The sequence below is a fragment of the Amblyraja radiata genome, chromosome 23 (genome assembly GCF_010909765.2).
Source record: "Amblyraja radiata isolate CabotCenter1 chromosome 23, sAmbRad1.1.pri, whole genome shotgun sequence".
NCBI lineage: Eukaryota > Metazoa > Chordata > Chondrichthyes > Rajiformes > Rajidae > Amblyraja > Amblyraja radiata.
In genome coordinates, this window is record NC_045978.1 from 39,770,605 (window position 1) to 39,794,033 (window position 23,429).

The 23,429-nt window shown below is 41.4% G+C and overlaps 2 protein-coding genes across 4 annotated transcripts in view; one reads left to right on the forward strand and one right to left on the reverse strand.

Moving 5' to 3' along the window:
* Positions 1-16,672, forward strand: part of LOC116986495 (transient receptor potential cation channel subfamily C member 4 associated protein) — a 50,851-nt gene extending 34,179 nt beyond the window's left edge. Inside the window, exons 12-19 of the mRNA XM_033042077.1 lie at positions 2,066-2,167; positions 2,984-3,067; positions 3,467-3,557; positions 5,401-5,541; positions 7,023-7,134; positions 9,173-9,285; positions 14,475-14,681; positions 16,016-16,672. Coding sequence (XP_032897968.1) covers positions 2,066-2,167; positions 2,984-3,067; positions 3,467-3,557; positions 5,401-5,541; positions 7,023-7,134; positions 9,173-9,285; positions 14,475-14,681; positions 16,016-16,153 — 988 coding nt within the window. The 3' untranslated portion in view covers positions 16,154-16,672. The remainder of the gene's footprint in view (positions 1-2,065; positions 2,168-2,983; positions 3,068-3,466; positions 3,558-5,400; positions 5,542-7,022; positions 7,135-9,172; positions 9,286-14,474; positions 14,682-16,015) is intronic.
* Positions 16,673-22,959: 6,287 nt separating this feature from the next.
* Positions 22,960-23,429, reverse strand: part of myh7b (myosin heavy chain 7B) — a 76,279-nt gene continuing 75,809 nt past the window's right edge. For 2 of the 3 annotated variants that reach the window (XM_033042088.1, XM_033042087.1), the window contains one exon: positions 22,963-23,067. In XM_033042088.1, the coding sequence (XP_032897979.1) occupies positions 23,056-23,067 (12 nt within the window). In that variant the 3' untranslated portion in view covers positions 22,963-23,055. Of the gene's footprint in view, positions 23,068-23,429 lie in introns of all 3 variants that reach the window. The other variant, XM_033042086.1, reaches the window with a different exon arrangement.

The following is a 23,429-nucleotide window of genomic DNA, read 5'->3' on the forward strand; positions in this document are numbered from 1 at the left end:
GGAGATGGGAAGATGTGGCCAGTGGTGGGATCCTGTTGGTGGAAAAAAAGCTGGAGAAAATCAGCGGATGAGGCAGCACCTATGGAGCGAAGGAATAGGCGACGTTTTGGGTCGAGACCCTTCTTCAGACTGATGTTTGGGGGGTGGGGGGGGGGGGGGGGAAAGAAAGGAAGAGGCGGAGACAGTAGGCTGTGGGAGAGCTGAGAATGGGAGGGGAAGGAGGGAGAAAGCAAGGACTACCTGAAATTGGAGAAGCCAATGTTCATATCGCTGGGTGTAAACTACCCAAGCGAAATATGAGGTGCTGCTCCTCCAATTTGCGGTGAGCCTCACTGGCCATTGAGGAGGCCCAGGACAGAAAGGTCGGATTCGGAATAGGAGGGGGAGTTGAAGTGCTGAGCCACTGGGAGATCGGGTTGGTTATTGCGAACTGAGTGGAGGTGTTGTGCGAAGCGATCGCCAAGCCTGCGCTTGGTCTCACCGAGGTTGATCATACGCTGAATAATACAACCACATTTTTGTTTGGAAGTGGAAAGAAAAAATGGAAATTGCATTCATTGCCACATGTAAAAAGAGTTGAGATACTCTATTGTAATTTTGCTGCATGCCATTGTGGTATATATCATGTCTTGATTGGTGAATATGTTTAGTTTGTGACTTTATTTGAAGCAGAAATAATATGTGAATGCTTCATTGAAACATAATTCCGACTGGTAATTACGCACTTCGTCCGAGCACATTATCGCATGCGTTATGCAAGTCGTCTTAAATGACCACCTAAACTGTCATTTGGCAACCTAAAAAGCTGCCTAGGTTGCCCGGCTGGAAACAGAGAAAAAAAGTTAAGTGAGAGCCCTGGAGGTAGTCACCCAGCGTCTAAACTTGAATAATTTATTTTGAAAATCGGTCTGCTTCAGTTCATGCATGAGAGTACAGAGACAAATGGCTAAATTTGTATTCTCTAATCGTCCAATTGATTCAAATTTGTTGTAAAGTACACTAAAGAAGTTGACCTTTTACAATTGGTTGTGGTTTTATTGGTATTAAGATTGTTTAGCAAGAATTCAATAGTATAAAGATGTTTTAAAGTTAGTTTGATATTCGTGTTGTAATATGTTTTTGGTTTCTGCCGTGGTATTGAAATGGTTTTCGTGTAGCTAATAACAATTGGCAATTGTGACAAGGGGAGGCTTTTCTTTACTTCTCAGTCTCCCTGTGGTCTTCAAGGCAACCTCGCCATTTTCCAGCTTGCCAACCCACTGTGTCATCACACTCACCTTGTTCCATGATTTTTTTTCAGGCAGATAATCGATAAGTTCTCCAATCACCACAGAATTTTCTCATCCCCATTCAGCCTGCCAATTGTATCATCTGTTAACTGTCATAAACTGTTTCCATATCACTGACTCTATTCTGCTCCGTGGCGTTTTGCTAAAACTCAAATCAAACACTTTCCAATCAGCCCTTTTGACCAAGTTTTTGATCATCCATCTCATAGTCATACAACACAATTGGCTCAACTCAATTCATCATGCTCACCACCCCACATTCTTCAAAATTCCAAAGAATACAGATTTAATTTCTTAAGCTGCTCAATAGGACATGTCTCTGATACCACAAATAAACCTGGTAAATTTTGTGAACTACTTCCTAGAATAAAAGAAGGCTAAAACTGAAAAAGGTCCTGACCTGAAACGTCGCCTATCCATGTTCTCCAGAGATGCTGCCTTTACTCCACTTTTTTTTTTGCTAACCAGCATCTGCAGTTCCTTGTGCCTCAGATAACGAGATCAAAACTGCAAAATAAATGAGCTCCTCTTTTATTGTATTTTATCATCTTCCTCTCTCCAATTCTCAAGAGGCTACTCATACTAATAGTTTTACCAGTAACTAATTTTGCAAATTAAAACACATTTTTGAGTTGAAAATGGTGTCAGATTGTAAAGTAGCTAAATATTTCTAGCCTTTTGGATCTAGTCGACTGGCACTTGTCAGGTTTTAGAAAAGAGCATGAGCAATATGAATGTGCAACATTTGATTGACAATATTGTCCTTGGATTTTCAGGAATAAGTACCTCTTATTGAACAGCCAGGAGCTGAATGAACTTAGTCTCATCTCACTCAGAGCCAATATACCAGAGGTGGAAGCAGTTGTCAACACTGACAGGTACACACATTATTGATTTATTATGGACAAGTCAAGAGAGTTTATTGTCATGTGTTCCAGATAGGACAATGAAATTCTTGCTTGACTATTATAGACATTGACTATTATAAATGCTTAAAATAGCAAATTACATCTATGTAGATTGTCATTACCTTTTGGTTTCTTGCTGTCACGTATACCCAAATTTCCTACTGAACTATATACTTTAGTTTAGAGATACAGCACGAAAACAGGCCCTTCGGCCCACTGAGTCCGCACCAAGCAGCGATCCCCGCACTATCCTACATACCCTAGGGACAATTTACAGATAGACCAAGCCAATTAACCTACATGCCATATACTGCTGTATACTTTGAAAGCAGCCCTTGCCAATTTGTCTAAATGAGTTTTAAACATTGCTATCTTGGCATCTGCAAACTTACTAATCAGATAGCGTACATTTTTGTTCACATGTATGTAATATCGAATAGCATAACTTGTTTTGCAGTCCATTAGATATAAAGATAAATAATCATTGAAGAGGTGTCCTGACCCGAAACGTCACCTATCCATGTTCTCCGCAGATGCTGCCTGACTCACTGAATTACTCCAGTATTTTATCTTTCCTTCCTAAACAATTATTAACCTTATTATTATTTTCTGTAATGTTTCTGTAACATTTTATTTATCATAAATAATTTACAAAACTATCAAACTTGTACTTGAAAATTGAAAATGAATCAGAATAATAGAACACTGAAATGGGTAATTCTGTCTAAAATTTCCTTCATCACATCAATTTTGTATTTCCATGAACATATTTTGCTGTTTTTCCAGAAGTCTGATCTGTGATGGGAAGAAAGGACTTCTAACAAGGTTGTTACAGGTTATGAAAAAGGAACCTGTTGAATCCTCCTTCAGGTGAGTTTCCTTCACATTCCAGCAAAAATGGCCAAAATGCACATTGCTGTCTCTTCTATTTTCCAGTCTGTTAAATCTGTCGGGTGTGTAATCAAGAACACATTTGAGGAAGTGAAATCCAGATTATTATTTTGTTGCAGACCATGTAATCATTGGCTTAATTGCCATCTTGCTGAGTTTGTTGGTGGAACAGTTTTGTGTTTAAAAAAAAAACCACATGGATTAGGTGCAGGACTGGTACTGCACAATTAACTAAATGTTAAAGCACATTCTAAATAAAACTTCCTATATTGCTAGTACTGCTAATAGCCATTGAATCCATGTTTAATTCATAATTTAAAACTGAGGTGACGGCAAACTTGCATGAAAACCTCATTATTGATGCCTTACTCTTTGTAGATTCTGGCAGGCAAGAGCAGTTGAGAGCTTTCTGCGAGGAGTGACGTCTTATGCTGATCAGATGTTTCTTTTGAAACGTGGTTTGCTGGAGGTAAGCTCAAAACCATTTTGTAAATGGCCAACCCAGCAGCTTCATTGTTATTGATAAAAATGACTTTCTAAAATCTACATATAGAACATAGCAGGTAATGCATGCTAATCTTGAAGCCAATTGAAACTAATCCCATGTGCCAGCACATGGACTGTTTCGCTTCATTCCCTGCTTATTTATGCGCGTGTCTGAATGCATCCTAAATGTTGCTATCATATCTGCTTCTACTACTTTCCCTTGCAGCATGACACACTCCAGGAGGAAATAAACTTGCATTGCTAATTTCCTTTAAACTCTTTTCCTCCTTGATATTGGAATTTCTACGGGGAAAAATAAATGATTTGCCTTATCTATGCCTCTCATAACTGTATATACTTTTAGTTAATAGCCTTTATTCTAGATAGTATCCTGATTAACCTTTGCTGCGTCCATCTAAAGCGTCCACACCCTTACTGCAGTGTGGTACCAGAACTGCACGCAATACTCTAATGTGGCCTCACTAAAGTTGTAACAGCTACAGCATGGCTATTAGTCAGATTACGCAGACTGGGCCTATACTCTCGATGAGAGGATGAATATTGATCTGATTGGGGGGGAAAAAAATCCTTGGGCTTTGTAGGATTGATGCAGGTTTGGAGCTGGAGGTCAGAGTTGGTGGCTGTTCAGGGTGAATAGCGATTAATTTGTTCATCCAGAGAATAGCGAGTCCTTTAATTTCTCTACTCAGGTGAAAGAGACTCAGTCATTGAGTATACTCGTGTGTGTGTGTGTGTGTGTTACTGAGATTTTTGAATATTATGGGAATCGAATAGCGTGGGGAAAATTGCAAGGGAGTGAAAGAGTGGCTGAATGGCCTGCCACTATGTTCATTTCTTATATTCTTATGAAACAGTAATTGGGGAAAACATTAATAGGTTCTACAACAGTTCTTATAAATAAAGGAGACAAAATAGATTTTCTACAGACAAGTGGCATTTTCTAACCTGATATTAGTTGCTTTTTGGTGTGGGTTGAATTGTGTATATGGGTTTTCAGGGAGGTTTGCTGAAATTCAATTCAAAAGGTGGGTAAGGAATTTGGAGGCCCAGGGATAAGTGATAGCTTGGTTAAGAATTGACTGAAATACAGACTTATTTTTTCAGTTTTTAAATTGTCTGATGGCAGGATTCCCATGAGATGTTAAGACCAGAGGATTGTTTTTATAATAATTGCATAAATCGGTTGTGCAGGGTAAAATTTGCAAATGTGACGAAGCTTGGAAGTGTGTAAAACTGAGGAAACTAACAATGAGGTACAAGATGTAATCTGCCAGCTGGGCAAGCAAATTACAGATGAACCAATACAGTTAGGAATTGATGCAACGTGGCAGAGAATGGGAAATAACTCTGCACAGAGTTCTGTAAGATGGGCAAAAAAAGAGGGTTTTTTTCTACATCAATAGCAGGGCATATTGAGAGAGCACTTAAGAACCCACCATTTGCTTTGTTTTACAAATAAAATAGTACAAGAGAGAATGAGGGAGTCTTCACACATCAAACCTTTATAAAACATTGAGACAACATTGCATCCAAGTGGGTCACAACGTTGTGAAGATGTGCAGTCCCTAGAATACGAGGAGCAAAGATTTATTGGCACGGTTCAACAGATGAGTGTTGACTAGTCTTCCGTACTGAGCTGTTCTGTGACCACCTCTTGGGCTGCAATTACTATTTGATTCCATTCTACGACGAGTTCAGTAGATCCAAAGTTTTTCTGCATGCACGAGGCAAAGAGAATTGGAACAGCAAGGTTATCTGGGCAATGCCTCCACAAGAAGTTTACTCTTGTATTTTTACCTTTGCAGCACATTTTGTTCTGCATTATCGACAGTGAATGCAAGTCGAGAGATGTGTTGCAGAGTTACTTTGACCTCTTGGGCGAGCTGATGAAATTCAACATTGATGCCTTCAGGAGGTTTAATAAGTATGTAAACACAGAGGAGAAGGTGAGTGAGATGTGCAGCTTACTCTACAGCAGGCTGATAATTACTCATTGAGAAAGTAAACTGGATTTTTAAGAATATAGTACATTTCTTGTATTGTGACTGTCTGTAATGGTGCCCATGAAGTTCTGATTTTTTTTCCCCTAAAAATCCATTTAGTTTCCTAATTTACTTGTTGGAAAATGAAACCTGGCCTTTCAGATTGAACTTTCATATCATAGTACTTCACTCTTGCTCTCTGAATTGGCAACCAGTTCACCTCTTTAAAAGGCACAGTACCTTTTTTAGGTTGGTTTTATGGGACATAAACACTGCTGGCAAGACCAGTGTGTGTCATCCCTAATTGTCCTTCAAACGGTGGTGGTAAAAAGGTATTCCCATAAAGTGTTTGCATTTTAGGATGATGTGTGGCTGGTGGTTAAGCCTGCAGTGTGTTGTTGGGCTCGCCTAGGTGAGTAATTGTCGTGCAATTTGTAGCAGGCACAGTGGGGAGATGAGACTAAATTTGGATCCAAAAAGTAGGAGGAACTCGGCAGGTTGGACAACAGTTGTGGAGGCAGAGGGAGAGTTGAGGTTTGGGGTTGAAACCCTGTATCATAAAAGTGTAGAGGAAGAATAGCCATTGAAAGAGATGAGCATATTGAGCTGGATCAGGCAGCAACTGGCAGGCAATAGGTGGAACCAGTTAAAGAGGGAGTTGATGAGAAGATGGGGCCAGGCAGGGTGGAGATAGAGACAAGAGGATTGAAGGTGGAGCTAGCATAAGTCCAGTGGTTTGTATCTGCCGGAGTTTAGAATAGTGACAGATTTAGTTAGAACATTCAAGATCAACAGGAGTCTCGACCTGGTGCATGTAGAAAGGATGATGCCTATTGTGGATCTAGGGGATCAGTTTTGAAATAAAGGATCACCAATTTATCGAGATGAGGCAAAAGTTCTCTAGGTGGGTCTTGTGTCTTCAGAATCGTATTCTTCAAAGGGTGGAAGTAGCAGAGTCTATGAATATTTTTAAGGCAGAAGGAGGTGGATTTTAAGTAAAGGGATTAAAAAATTAATGGAGGAGGAAAAGTATTGGAAGTTGAGGTTATAATCATCATTATTTGCCAAAATCCTCTTATCTCAGGCTTGAGTAGCATATTCTTGCTCTAAATGTACCTGTTCAGCTATTCATGCATTAGGTTAAACATGGGCAAGGAACTCTTCATCCGATTATTGCCTACGTTTTCTCTCAGCTGATGGATAAGTACTCGTCCATGTTGAATAACACCCGTTTCCTATTGCCAAGTCAATTTTGGATCCAGGTTGCCAACTTGCCCTGAATCCTATGGATGACTCTTTCATTTGTTACCTTGTCAAAAGTCTCGCTCCATCTGAGCCACATCTATTACCCTGTTCTTATCATTACACATTGTTACGCCCAGCTAGTGTGTTTTCTATGTTACCCACTGTTATGCAACAAATTATCTGGTAACTGTCTTGTTTAGTTTCAGATATTTTTGAATCAGATCAACAGTTCTTTAGTGGATTCCAATATGTTGGTTCGCTGCATAGTATTGTCCTTGGATCGATTTGAGAGTCAAACAGATGCTGTAAAAGGTATGTTAAATATTATGAATATGAAACAATAATTCAAAGGTTGCGATGTCATGTTACAATTGTACAAAATGTTGGTGTGTCTGCACCTTGAGTATAGTGTGCAGTTCTGGTCACACGACTATCGGAAGGATATCATTAGGCTGGAGCAGTTGCAGAAAGGGATTCCCAAGGATGTTAAAGGGTTTGAGACTAGAGAGGTTCAGGTTTTGTACCATGGCAGAGTTGTCACCACAACAGAGCACAGGTTTAAGATGGGAGGAAGAAGTTTGAAAGGAGTTTTGAGGGAAGTGACCACATCGAGAGTGGTTAATATCTGGAACTGCTGGGGCGACTGGTGGAGTTGAGTGCAATCTCTATGTTTGAGACATTTAGACAGGCATGGCATTGATGGACCAGTGATCAAATGAGAATAGTGTAGATGGGCAATAAGGGTGGCATGGCCAGGGTAGACCGAAGGAGCTATTTCTGTTGTCATAACCCAGTGACAGTCCGTTGTTGTGCCAATCGTGTGGGTGGACATCGTAACACCAGATCAGAATAAATGTGGCCTTGCTGCCGACGGTTAATGTTTCTTCAAATCAGGGCCCCGAGGGCAGACAGTAAGAGTTAACAGGCGGGTGATTTCCTTGACTTTGTTTCATGCAATGCCATCGTATTTGATGGGGTCTTGTTCTTTACTGCCACTGCCCCTGCTGTGTTTGTCCAATGTTTGTGCTGGGACATAGACACGGCATTGTGTCACAAGTCTTCTGCAGCTTCACCACTGATGTCGCTGCCGTCGAAATATTAAGAGCAACAATCTTGCGGTCCTTGGATTTGTTTGCAGCATACCCAGTAAGGAAGCACTTGTATTGGCCTCCTGCAGATTGATGTGAAGTCCAGGTTTTGGACTGAACCAGGGAGGTCTCTCTCTTGCCTTTGTGTAGTTGCATTCAACATTTTCGAGGCTAGCTGGCTGTTTCCTGCACCTTTATTGTATCTCATCCTTTTTCTAACTCCTGCAACCACATCAATGTCATAGATGGTGCCACAATGGTGAACATTCAATCTGCCTTTGGGCACGGTAAGAACTGGCTGCTGCATGGCTTGGCTTTATCATGTGGCCAGTCCAAGTTGCATGGTGATCATTGAAAATCTAAAAGCCTTGGTAGATTCAGGCAGCATCTGCGCAAAGAGAAACAGTTCACATTTCACGTCAGAAGCTCTCCACCACTGGCAAAGATACAGTAGATGAGGTTGGAGGAGGTGCAAGTGAACCTCTGCCTCACCAGAAAGGACTGTCGGGGTCACTGGATAGAGTCGAGGGAGGACATATAGCGACAGGTGTTGCATCTTCTGCGGTTGCTAGGGAAAGTACCTGGGGAGGGGGTGGGAAGGGACGAGTTAACCAGGGAGTTACGGAGGGAATGGTCTCTGCGGAAGGAGGAAAGGGGTGGAGATGGGAAAATGTGGCTAGTGCTGGGACCCCGTTGGAGGCGGTGGAAATTGCGGATGATTGTGTTGTATGCGACGGCTGATGGGGTGGAAGGTAAGGACTAGGGGAACTCTGTCTCTGTTGCGACTAGGGGAGGGGGAACAAAGGCGGAGCTGCGGGATACCGAGGAGACTGGTGAGGGCCTCATCTATCATCGGAGAGGGGAACCCCCGTTCCATAAAGAATGAGGACATCTCGGATGTTCTAGTATGGAACACCTCATCTTGGGCGCAGATGAAGAAGGGTCTCGACTCAAAACATCACCCATTCCTTATCTCCAGAGATGCTACCTGTCCCACTGAGTTACTGCAGCTTTTTGTGGCTATCTATGTTCCCTTATCTGCTGAGTTTACTGGTATTTTTTTATTTCATGTGATGTTAAATCCTGATGATAAATTTGGATATTGAAAGCTGCGACACATTCCTGATGTGTACAAAGCCCATTTCAACTGTTTACATCATGATGATGAGATGGTTGAGGTTTGTGTAATTTCCCTTTCATTCCATGTGAGAAAAAGGCGGGGAATGTGCTCTAATTGACCTGAACTCTGTGCCTGTATTCAGTTGCAGAAGTCATTTCCCAGTGCTGTCTACTGTCCTACATGTCCCATGTGGAAAACCAGCTCTCGTTCCTTTTCCGTCTAATTAACATTATTCAAGTACAGACCCTCACGCAGGTAAACGGAATGTTTTAATTACCTATTTACATTGTTAAATTTAAATGTTTTGTTTCAGCCGTGGCCACAAATGTAGTCATCGTGATAGTGCTCCAGTTTGAGGAGGGGTTCCAACTGGAAACGTCGTCTATCCATTTCCCTCCACAGATACTGCCTGACCCGCTGAGTTCCTCCAGCATCTTTTGTCCTGTTCCTTTGTCCATATTTCCATGAATTCCCCTAATACAGAAATACTCTTGATACCCCGCTTTCCCATCTGTCTTGCCGATCTCCTGAACTTCCTCTGAGTTCACTGGGTCCCTGTTTTTCTCTATAATGAACATTTTCAACAGTGCTGGGTCAAGAGGACAAAGATTTAATGTGATTAGCAGAGGGTGACGTGAAGAAAAGCTTTGTCTTCCATCAAGTAAATATGTGGTGTAACTTGGTGCCTTTTTACCCATCTAAACCAAAGCCGTTTGCATTAGGGATGTATCCAGAATCCTACAACTGTGCAGGTTCAGCCCAACCCATCCATGCCAACCATGTTGCCTGAGCTAGTTTCACTTACTTGCATCCTGTCCATCTCTTTGAACCTTTCCCATTCATGTGCCTGTCCACAATGTATTTTTAAATGTCATAATTGCACCTGCCTCTGCAGATTCCTCTGTCAACTTGTTCCATACACCCACATGCTTTGGAGGGAAGAAGACGCCTCTCTTTGCAATCATTGCATTCTTACCTATGCTCTCTACTTTTAGACTCTCCTACCTGGGGAAACACTGGGCCTATTTCTCTCATCAGTGCTCCTTGTGATTTTATGACCCACTCTATGGTCACCCTCTCAGCCTCCTGTGCTCCAAGGGGAAAGGTCCATCCAGCCTCTTCTTGTAACTTCAATCTTCCAGACCTGGTAAAATCCTCAATCTTCATGCATCCTTTCCAGTTTAATGACCTCCTTCCTAGAGAAGAATTACCATAACTGTACACGATACATAAAATGTGGCATTCCCAACAGCTTGGGCAACTGTAATATGCCATCCCACAGCAAGCATGCAAAAAATCACATTCACCACCCTGTCTACCTGCAATGTCACTTTCATGGAACTATGTCCTGCCCTTGTCTGACCAAAATGCATTTATCTGAATTAAATTAAATATGCCATTCCTCAGCCCATTGACCCATTTGATCAAGGTCGTTGTAATCATAGATATCCATCTTGATTGTCCACTATACCACTAATTTCAGTGTCATCCACAAAATTGCTTACCATGCCACCTACATTTGTATCCAAATTGTTAATATAACTAACGATCAGTGGGTCAACACTGATCCCTGTGGCATACCACCTGCTACAAGGATTTTATGACTTTCCTTTTTAAATGTCTAATTACCACAAAGTTAGTGATTATCTTATTCCACTACCGTTTCTGGCATTGTTCCAGAAAGCAACCACTTTCTGTATAGGGGATGAAAATTTAGCCATCATAGAGTCCCTTTAAAACTCTATCTCGCCTGTCAAATGTCATCCTGATTTTACTGTCCCTACAGTGGGTGAAAGATTCTAACGACCTGTGCCCCTGAATCGAGTCCAGTTCATTGCTATACAGTGCCCTCCATAATGTTTGAGACAAACCTATCATTTATTTATTTGCCTCTGTACTCCACAATTTGAGATTTGTAATAGAAAAAAATCACATGTGGTTAATATGCACATTGTGCGATTTTAATAAAGGCCATTTTTATACATTTTGGTTTCACCATGTAGAAATTACAGCAGTGTTTATGCATAGTCCCCCCCCATTTCAGGGCACCATACAGAGCTGCCAAGTAGTACGGATTTTCCGTATTTTGTACAGAAATGCGTTAAGAGTACTGGTGTACAATTTTGTGTTGTTAAATACGGATTTTAAATACGGAGTTCAGTTCGGTCACCCATTCCTTCTCTCTGGAGTTGCTGCCTGTCCCGCTCCAGGTTTAAACAGAGTGCTGTCAATTTAACGCATGAGAATTTAAACAAAGAACTATCGGCTGCACGGTGTGGGTTCTAAATATAGTGCTACCGGCTGGAGCGCTATGGGCTTTACACATAGTGCTATGGCCACAGCGCTATGGGTCATAGACTGTTCAGGAAAATTCTTGTATAATAATGAATCTTTGGAATTCTCTTTGAGCCTTTGATTATTTTTTCAGGCTGCGGTAGAATTCTGGATAAGCCTAGTGGTGAAAGGTTACCAGTGGGTTTGCAGTCACATTGGGATTGGCCTTGATTTTACAGAACGGTGGGTGGGCTCGAGAGGGAGGGAGGGAGAAAAAAAGGAAGGAGGAAATGGGGAGGGAGAGAAAGAGGGAGGGGGAGAGAGCGAAGAAGGGAGAGGGAGCGAAGGAGGGAAAGCTTCCAAAATGGCGTCTACATCATTATCTGGTGCTAAAAGCCGCCGTTCAAACAGCAGTATACAAAGAGATTGCAATGAATGCACTGTCAAGTAAGGTGCATAGAAGGCATGTCAATTGGTAGCAAAGTTGTGCATTCTTGTACTCTTACATGGGTATGACCGCACATAAAAAAATAAAATAAAAATTCAGCAAAATGGCACTGCGTAAAAATACTGATTTCCTCAGCAAAATACTGATTTTCAGGTACTAGAATACTGAAATGCTTTGACAAAACTTGGCAGCTCTGACCATAATGTTTGGGACACAGCAATGTCATGTAAATGAAAGTAGTCATGTTTAGTATTTTGTTGCATATCCTTTGCATGCAATGACTGCTTGAAGTCTGCGATTCATGGACATCACCAGTTGCTGGGTGTCTTCTCTGGTGATGCTCTGCAAGGCCTGTACTGCAGCCATCTTTAGCTTGTGCTTGTTTTGGGGGCTAGTCCCCTTCAGTTTTCTCTTCAGCATATAAAAGACATGCTCAATTCGGTTCAGATCAGGGTGATTGACTTGGCCGCTCAAGAATTGACCATTTTTTTAGCTTTGGAAAAACTCCTTTGTAACAGTATGTTCAGGATCATTGTCTTGCTCTAGAATGAACCACCGGCCAATGAGTTTTGAGGCATTTGTTTGAACTTAAGCAGATAGGATGTGTCTATACACTTCAGAATTCATTATGCTACTACCATCAGTTGTATCATCAATGAAGATAAGTGAGCCAGTACCTTCAGCAGCCATACATGCCCAGGCCATAACACCCCCACCACCGTGTTTCACAGATGAGGTAGCATGCTTTGGATCTTGGGCAGTTCCTTCTCTCCTCCATACTTTGCTCTTGCCATCACTCTGATATAAGTTAATCTTCGTCTCATCTGTCCACAAGACCTTTTTCGAGAACTGTCGTTGCTCTTTTAAGTACTTCTTGGCAAACTGTAACCTGGCCATCCTATTTTAGCAGCTAACCAGTGGTTTGCATCTCGCAGTGTAACCTCTGTATTTCTGTTCATGAAGTCTTCTGCGAATAGTGGTCATTGACAAATCCTCACCTGACTCCTGAAGAGTGTTTCTGATCTGTCGGACAGGTGTTTGGGGATTTTTCTTTATTATAGAGAGAATTCTTAAGTCATCAGCTGTGGAGGTCATCCTTGGCCTGCCAGTCCCTTTGTGATTAGTAAGCTCACCAGTGCTCTATCTTCTTAATGATGTTCCAAACAGTTAATTTCGGTACGCCTAAGGTTTTGCTGATGTCTCTAACAGTTTTATTTTTGTTTCTCAGTCTCATAATGGCTTCTTTGACTTTCATTGGCACAACTTTGGTCCTCATGTTGATAAACAGCAATAAAAGTTTTCAACGGTGATGGAAAGACTGGAGGAAAGACTAGGTGCTGAGAGCTCTCTTATACCTGCATTAAGTAGGCAATTAAACACACCTGAGCAATTACAAACACCTGTGAAGCCATGTGTCCCAAACATTATGGTGCCCTGAAATGGGGGGGGCTATGTATAAACACAGCTGTAATTTCTACATGGTGAAACCAAGATATATAAAAATGGCCTTTATTAAAATCTGACTGTGCACTTTAACCACATGTGATAGTACAGAGGCAAATAAATAAATATACGCAAGTATAGTCGGGAACAGGTACAATGAAGAGCCTGATTGCATCAACATCGCAGGCACATATCCTCAGACAAAACGTAAAAAGTAAATTCTAAGTAGATTATACATAAACCATATCTCGATCAAGTCACCCCGTGGGGAACCAAGCCCCGCTTCTCCAATCCAGACAGCATCTCCTCTGCACTCTCTGTAGTGCAATCGCATCTTTCCTGTCATGTGGCGACCAGAACTGCACACTGTACTCAAAGCGCTGCCTAACCAGAGTTTTATAAAATTGCAACTTAACATCCTAACATAAATATTCAAAACACTAACGTGTGAAATCGTGCATTGGGTGTGCCCTTTGCTATCCTATGAACCCATGTTGTCAATTTGAGAGAACTGTGGACTCTGCTCATCAGCATTTCTCCATGTCCCCCATTCACAGTACCTGTCCTGCACCTATTTGACTTCCCAAAATGCAACACCTCACAGGTGATTAAATTCCATCTGCCAATGTTCCACATAACTTTCCAACTGACCTACATCTTGCTAGAGCCTGAGACTTTTCTCACTACACGCACAAATGTTGGGTCTATTCAAGACTGCAGAAACTCGTGGAAGCAGCTCAGACCATCCTACAAATCAGCCTCTCCCCATCAACTCATCTACACTCATGAAAGCAGCCAGCAAACAGTCATTCCTCCTCCTCCTCCCCTTTCCCATCATGTAGACGGTAGGTACCAAGGTTGGAAACAGATTCAGGAACAAGTTCTTCATTGTTATCAACTCTCATATGCTAAGGATGTATCCCAATCTTGCATTCTATCAATCAATCAGTTTTATTCATCACTTGCACATAAATTATATCTCATTGCACCTGCTTGCACTTTCTCTGTACCTCTATATTCTGCCCTCTTTTTCGCTTTTGCCTGTTGGATCTTCCTGGATAACACGCAAAGCAAAGTTTTTCACTGTATCTTGCTATGTGACAATACGTTCGCTTTTGTATAATCATTCTTCCTAAGTTCACATTTCAATGTTCATTTGTTGATGTTGATTACTGTCTCTGATGATCGTACATGTGAGTTTCTTGGTTGCTTCAAAAGTGATTCAGAGGAAGCAGGTTGATAAGTAATGCATCTTATGCAGAGTGTTTCTTCTACTCAGGAAAATGTCAGCTGCCTGAACACCAGCCTGGTGATCCTGATGCTAGCCAGACGTAAGGGCAAGCTACCATTTTACCTGAATGCCCTGCGGGGGAAAGAGCTTTCGGAGAAATATCCAGGGTTCCTACTCAACAATTTCCACAACTTGCTCCGCTTTTGGCAAGAACATTACCTCAACAAAGACAAGGACAGCACCTGTCTGGAAAATGTGAGTCTGGCCACAGCTGAGGCGTGCAACTCTTACCTTATCAATTAACTTGAGTAAAATTACTGATGGAATATTTTCTTTTATGTAGTTTAATTTTACAGAATTTCATGCCACGATCCTCTCCAGCCATGAGATTGAACATGTGGCTTCTCACTATTGTCATGCCATCAGTATAGAAACAGGCCATTTGGCCAACCATGTCCATGCTGACCATTGCACACCCATCTGCATGAATCCTATCTCCACCACTCAAGCATGTTATGTCTGGATGATCCAGTGTTCATCAAATCATTTGTTAAATAGTAAAGGTGTCCACCATTCTCTCAGGATGAAAGAAAAGTCCTCCATGAATCTCTTCCCCTTCCTCTCAACATGAGTCTTCCAGTTTTATTCAGCTCTGATAAAGGAAAGGCTTCCTACGCCCCTCATAACATACTTAACCGAGTCCCCTCTTAACCACCACCACTCCAGGCAGGATAGACCCAGTCTTTCCTCAATTGAACTCCAAAAAAACATGTCCATCCGTGACGTCCATAATTGACACATCCTTGCTGTTTCCACTTGATAGTTGTATTCGTAACAGGAGACAGAGCAGATGGAACCTTTTTCCCACAACGGAAATGTCAAAGATTAGAGGGCATAGCTTTAAGACAAGAGGGGCAACATGTAAAGATGTGCAGGGCAAATTATTTTACACAGAGGGAGTTGGGTGCTGGAATAGACTGCCATTTAAGAGGTTCTAGATGGGCACGTGGATGTGGAGGGGTACTGACCATGTGCAGGCAAGGGGATTAGTTTCATTTGGCATCACGTTCAGTATCAACATCGTGGGCTGAAGGGCCTGCTCCTGTGCTGTACTGCTCTTTGTTCTGAGCACTGCAGGAACCAAGAGTTGGGTGTATGTGGATTAAATCTCAATTGTGGATTCAAACGTCAGCGACATAGATTCAGAATGAAGGACTACATGGGCAGTGAGGCATTCTTGTGCTGGGACTGGCAAGGTCAAGAATCTCAACTTGATGGAAAAGAGGTAATTGAGGCTTTCAAAGGGGAATTGCTTAGAGAGGGCAGCGAGGACAGAGTTAGGGATGGTCTGGCGAGAAACTTTACAAAGAGCTGGCCTGCCTTCTGTTGGCCAGTGGCCACTGGTTCCCCAACACCAAGCTGCAGGATGTGGTCAGTGTCCTGTGGTTCTGGAACCCTGGGCTCTACCAGTATCCATTGCTGCTCTTTGGACAGAGTGACTAAAGTAGTGAGGAGTTATCAGTGTCTATCTTCTGTGTATCAATGATTGATTTATTTATAATTTGGGTTTCCATCTTGTTTCCCCACAGAGCTCCTGCATTCATTTCAGTTACTGGAAAGAGACTGTTTCACTGCTGCTCCATCCAGACCAGACTGCCCCGTGTGCAATCATTAGCTACATTGATAAAGCCTACATGAGCGTTGATAAAGACTTCAGTGAGGACTAATGTAGGCCTTTTAGACCAACTGGACTGATGCTTTGTCAATCTGACGATTCAGCACAATACCATGGCATTCAGGTGTCTGTTTATTCACAGCACACGCTGGGAGGTGCAAGAGCTGGTTGGTGATTGGTGCAAATGCTTTTATTTTAACCATGGACTGCTGCCTTTTGTCTTTGATTACTATCCTTTGGGCTTCTGAACCCATCTGTTATGCCTGTGGGAGGGTGAGAAATGTTCTGTCACTGGATACAAGTCAAAGCTGCCTACGAGCCAGCACTGCCTGGATTAAATGTATAAAGGAAGGAGCACGTTTAACATCGGATTTTTCTTTAATGTCCCATTCTGATTTGTTATTTTAAACATCTACTTCAAGTGTGTGTGAATTGGCAACTTCCTGGTCATGTTAAGATGCAAGTGGCCAACAGAATAGCTTTCAGTGTGAAACTCGAGTGCGAGTTTAAAATGGGTATATTCCATTCACAGTAATATTTTCATGACTTTGTTAAAACTAAGTTGCAGTTAGCAGAGTTTGAATGATCTGTTTCTCCTGGAGTATTTGAATCTGCTTGAACAGTACATGTGCAGCTTATTAAATTCTCATAGTTTATAATATATACAGTGCCCTCCATAATGTTTGGGACAAAGACCCATCATTTATTTATTTGCCTCTGTACTCCACAATTTGAGATTTGTAATAGAAAAAAATCACATGTGGTTGAAGTGCACATTGTCACATTTTAATAAAGGTCATTTTTATACTTTTGGTTTTACCATGTTAATAAACAGCAATAAAGGTTTGCAAAGGTGATGGAAAGACTGGAGGAAAGATGAGCACTTTAACCACATGTGATTTTTTTCTATTACAAATCTCATATTGTGGAGTACAGAGGCAAATAAATAAATGATGGGTCTTTGTCCCAAACATTATGGAGGGCACTGTACAGTGTACTAATTACACCTAGGTATTGGCATACAATTTATTGAATGCCCTTCTAGCTTTTTTAAAAAGCAAGTCTGGGCTGGTTTAATTTTCTAAAAGTAATGTACACAGAACTATAATTTTCATATCTATTTTTTCTCTTGCCAACTTCCTTCCCAAAGGCACTGATTCCGTAGAGTTCAGTCCCTCGGGTGCTGGACACCCTGGAGTACTTTGCCCATGTTTGAAATTCCAAAATGGGTTTTAGCAGTCAGTTGAATGATGGGAGTGAACCTCAAAGTCCAAGCAAGATCTGTCATTTAACTTCCAGCAAAAAGCATTAAATACTGATCAGGATTCATTCCCTGGCCGTTTGTTCCCACCCTGACCACAGTATACACTTTGGCTGTGATCAGCTGACGGAGCATATTGCAGGACTCTTCCTGGTTTGTGTGGGTCAGCTGATCACTGGGTACACTTCCTGAGCCACAGGGTTGTCTTCTGTTGGGTGATAATGGAATGATGAATGGTTGAAAAAGACCATGTAAACCCAGTAGACTGGTGAGCTGTATGTTTAAACTAATGATTAATCAACACAAGGATGTGCTGGAGTAACTCGGTGTGTCAGGCAGCATCTCTGTGAAACATGGATAGGTGCCATATTGGGTCAGGACCCTTCAGCCTCTGAAACGTCACCTATCCCTGTTCACCAGATATGCTGCTTGACCCACTGAGTTACTCCAGCACTTTACGTATTTTTTCCTAATGATTAATGGAGCCCACGTTAGTGCAGTTTATAAAACCATGGGAAATTACTGGGTTGATAGTTGACCTGTAACGTTAAACATCACAACTCAGTGTCATAAGGATTTCAGTCAAGTGGATATGGTGTAAGTTGTTTATTCTCTATTCTTGCTCTTTGGAAGAATAGATTACGTATTATGGTCTTTACAAAGGGAAGATTCTGGTGGTTGCAGATCTGTCGATCAGGATAGAACTGCACAAGATCAATAAAGACAATCCGCAATCTGAGGAGTTCCAATCTCATGTTCTAGCTTGTCTGAGTTTCCCTATTGCATTGATATTAGTGCACCCAGTGAATCGAATCATATGATTAAAAAGTCTAATTTCTTTCCTGGGCCTAAACTGCAATTTTTGCCAATGAATAAGCCTACATGTTGTCCCATCAGTGAACAGTTTACTTGTACTGGTGAGCCTGGTGCCTGGTCATGCAATCACTGTGTAATTGATCTGCTTTGTTCATTTAACTTGCATCTTTTTAGAATCCCAAACCAACCCTTGTATTCGAACCTCTTGCTGAGCTGGTCTGTACACAAACTGAAATAAAAACAAAAATGTTGGAAAAGCTCAACAGGTCAGGCAGCATTTGTGGAGACAGTTACCGTTCCAGATCCATCACCTTTCATCAGAAATGCCAAAGAAGGGAAACAAACTAGAGTTTGAATGATCCTTGTGTTTCACCAAAGCAGTGTGAATTTTAGATGGAAGGGAGGGCTGGCTTGTGTGATGGACTGGGCTATGTTCACTACTCTTTGCAATTTCTTATGATCTTGGGTAGACCAAGGTGTGATGCATCTGGATAGGATCCTTTCTTTGGTGCATTTGTAGGTTTGCCGAATTTCCTCTGCTTTCTGAGGAAGTAGAAGCATTGGTGTTTGCCCTTGGCCACAGCATCATATGTAGGTTGTTGATGTCCCAACTCTTGGCCTTCTCACAGAGGCTACAATTATATAACTAATAAAGATGGTCTGTTTCACAAGCTTATTGGCAATGAGCTGTTTTAATCCCTTGAAGGTACTCCTGCATTCTCAGCACTAGCCTTGAAACGTGAGCCTGTAACCTTTGGGCTTGATGAAGTACCATAACACTAACGGGTCATGACCAGAGCTACTTGCATGGATTTTACAAGTTTGTTTTGGACCTTTTGAACAGATAGTATTTGTATGCTGCTCTCATCTCAAGCAGAGTGCAATTTAGTCTATGCCTAGCTGAAATCCCTCCCCTAATCTGAGATATTTTGTAGTTATTGTTTTAACCTCGATTGGCTTGCATTCTTCCTGAAATCTTGGCTCCCTCAATTGTGTAAGTTTCTTTTTTCAGAACCTTGAAACGGCATGGTACATATTATCCAAGCAAGATGAGAATTGCTAGCTTAATGGATTACTGACTGCTTGGATCTTAAAGATATTTGTGTTCCTCTAAATGTCTCTTACTAATCTAAGCCCTGGCCACACGTTACGCAGCACTTGCCAAATGTCTCTGCTGCTTTTTAATCACTTGCAGCTACCTTGATTTCACAATGTGAATGTTCAATTGTAGTCTATTTCTTCATAGATTAAAAGAAGTGTGTCAAAGTATCTTTAAAGTGGAATTCAGTAAAGACGGATCATTCTCTATTACACTGAGTCCCTGTCAACTGGACCAATATCAGGTGTGGAGAATGAGCAAGAATTTTTGGGGAGATAATATCGTATTTGAAAGTACATCATTTCCTTTTTATTTCAAATTTTAATAATGAAAAGGGAATGGGTCTTGGCTGTTATTGACTATTATTGGAATGGAGTTTGTATAATCTTTCTATAAAATAATTGGAAATAAACCTGACTTTTATGTCCACTTGCATCCTATTAAATGTTTCATAAAGAGTGCTGTTTGAAAAACATCAAGTTCACTGGATTATATTCTGTGCCTCTCAGGGCAGTAGTTTGCAAGATATTGTGGATAAAGTGAGCCTCGCAGCGCCTGTCACTGGTCCAATCCTGACCCCCAGAGCTGTCTGTGTGGAGTCTACACATTCTTCCCACACCCTCAAAGAGGTGTGTGCTGGTCATTTAATTGACTGCTGTAAATTTCCTCTAGCCATCGAGGTAAGTGATTGATAGAATCTGGGATAGTTAATGGAAATGTTGGAAGAATAAAGTTAGATGCGCAGAGGTGAGTGTTCGGTGGGTCCAGGAGTTTGTTTTCTTGGATGAATGAGTGAATTTTATATTTCACCTTGCAAGGCATTGACTATTTTCGAAATAGGAAGAGGATTCGGAAGCTGCAGGTGTGGTGCTGGAATTCCCTAAATGTTAATCGGCAATTTGAATCAGTAGTAAGGAAGACAAATGCAATGTTAGCATTTATTTCACGAGTACTAGAATATAAAAAAGAGGATGTAATGCTGAGCCTTTAAGGTAATGGTCAGACCGCATTTGGTGTATTGTGAGCAGTTTTGGGTCCCGTATCCGAGGAGGATGTGCTGGCATTTGAGTGGGTCCAGAGGAGGTTTATGAGAATAATCCCAGGGATGAGTGACTTAACATATGATGAGTGTTTGACGGCACTGGGTCTGCACTCGCTGGTGTTAGAAGGATGAGGGGGTTATATCTTTCAAATATGACAAATAGTGAAAGGCCTGGATAGAGTGGATATGGAGAGGATGATTCCACAAGTGGGAGAGTCTAGGACCAGAGGGCATAGTCTCAGAATAAAAGGACGTACCTTTATAAAGCAGATCTGAATTTTTTTTTTAAGTCAATCTAGGTGAATCAATTTAGGTGAATCTCGAATTCATTGCCACGGATGGCTGCGGAATCCAAATCACTGGGTATTTTTAAGGCAAAGATTGACAGAATCTTGATTTGTACGGGTGTCAACGGGTTATGGGAAGAAGGCAAGAGAATAGGGTTGAGAGGGAAAGATAGATCACCCATGATTAAATGGTCGAGTAGACTCAATGGGCCGAATGACCTGATTCTGCTCCTATGACATAAACTTATCCGTTCCTCACCTTTAACTGAACCTGAAGAAATACAAACTGAGGAGGGTCTCGACCTAAAATGTCACCCATTCCTTCTCTCCAGAAATGCTGCCTCACCTGCTGAGTTACTACAGCATTTTGTGTCTACCATCTGAAGAAACCGAGTTAAGATGAGTCATTTTGCCTTCAGTTATATCCCTTCTTTATCACACTACATTTATTTGAGCTTAGTTTTATTATGCTATAGATCTATTAGTTGATATGGGTTCTATAAAAATACAGGAAAGTCATTGGCAGAGAATGCATTGTCCTGTGCGTACGATCAATTATTGCCTCAGTGTGGTTAATGTTAAAGTGAGGTGATTTGGGTATTTTCGTTGCTTCTTTTCCCATTGACTGATCCTCTGCCACTAAAATGCTTCCTCTCTATGCCATTCAGCGGGCATGAACAGAGAACAGTTCATACAGCACCCTCCATAATGTTTTGGACTGACCCATCATTTATTTATTTGCCTCTATACTCTAAAATTTGAGAATTGTAATAGAAAAAAATCATATGTTGTTAAAGTGCCCATTATCAGATTGTAATAAATGGTATTTTAATGCATTTTGGGTTCACCATGTAGAAATTACAGCTGTGTTTATACATAGTCCTCCCATTTCAGGGCACCATAATGTTTGGGATACATGGCTTCACACGTGTTTTGTAATTGCTCAGGTGTATTTAATTGCCTCCTTAATGCAGGTATAAGAGAGCCCTCAGCACCTAGTCTTTCCTCCAGTCTTTCCATCACTTATGGAAACGTTTATTGCTGTTTATCAACATGAGGACCAAAGTTGTGCCAATGAAAGTCAAAGAAGCCATTATGAGAATAAGAAACAAGAATAAAACTTAGAGACATCAGCCAAACCCTAGTGTGACCTAAATCAACTGTTTGGAACATCATTAAGAAGAAAAGGAGCACTGGTGAGCTTACTAATCGCAAAGGCACTGGCAGGCCAAGGAAGACCTCCACAGCTGATGACAGAAGAATTATCTATAATAAAGAAACTAATAAAGAAAATAATCTATAATAAAGAATTATCCATAATAAAGAAACCACTGTCCGCAGAAGACTTCATGACAAATACAGAGGCTACACAGCAAGATGCAAACCACTGTTTAGTCGCAAAAATAGGATGGCCGGGTTACTGTTTGCCAAGAAATACTTAAACGAGCAACCACAGTTCTGGAAAAAGATCTTGTGGACAGATGAGACTAAGATTAACTTGTATCAGAGCGATGGCAAGAGCAAAGTTTGGAGGAGAGAAGAAACTGCCCAAGATCCAAAGCATACCACATCTGTGGAACACGGTGGTGGGGGTGTTATGGCCTGGGCATGTATGGCTGCTGAAGGTACTTGCTCACTTATCTTCATTGATGATACAACTGCTGATGGTAGTAGCATAATTAATTCTGAAGTGTATAGACATGTCATATCTGCTCAAGTTCAAACAAATGCCTCAAAACTCATTGGCCGGTGGTTCATTCTACAGCAAGACAATGATCCTAAACATACTGCTAAAGCAACAAAGGAGTTTTTCAAAGCTAAAAAAGGTCAATTCTTGAGTGGCCAAGTCAATCACCTGATCCGAACCCAATTGAGCATGTCTTTTATATGCTGAAGAGAAAACTGAAGGGGACTAGCCCCCAAAACAAGCATAAGCTAAAGATGGCTGCAGTACAGGCCTGGCAGAGCATCACCAGAGAAGGCACCCAGCAACTGGTGATGTCCGTGAATCGCAGACTTCAAGCAGTCATTGCATGCAAAGGATATGCAACAAAATACTAAACATAGCTACTTTCATTTACATGACATTGCTGTCCCAAACGTTATGGTGCCCTGAAATGGGGGGACTATGTATAAACACCGCTGTAATTTCTACATGGTGAAACCAAAATGTATAAAAATGACCTTTAATAAAATCTGGCAATGTGCCCTTTACCCACATGTGAATTTTTTCTATTACAAATTTCAAATTGTGGAGTACAGAGGCAAATAAATAAATGATGGGTCTTTGTCCTGAACATTATGGAGGGCACTGTAGAATGGTTCAATTGGAAAGAATTAGCCCCAAGATGAAGTCACAATTTGCTTTATTCACACAGGATTTGGAGTACTAACTCTACATAGAAACAAAAGAGCAGAAGTTGCAGAGTCGGATGATCCTTGAGGTCTTTCACTCTTCATGCTACATTGGGGTGGGGTGGATGAAGAGAGAGAGAGAGAACACATTAGAACACAGAAGAACCAGTGGCCTCCCTGCCGAACTGCAAATGGGAAGGGCATGGCCATCACTGGCTCTCGGTGCAAGTGGTGGTGGTTCATCCTACTTCCGAGTGACTTAAGTCATAATCTCAATCACCACCCACTTTCTTGGCCTTTGGAATTTATAAAGCAGGACTTTAGAAAAATAGAAGTTTGTAAATGGGATTGATGTAGATTGTCGATTAATGTCTATAGTCTTGAACAATTCGGGACTTTTGAAAGAATGTTCAGAAAACTGATGTGGGGGCAGATTTGTAAACTGTGATGGTATTAACTCCAATAGAA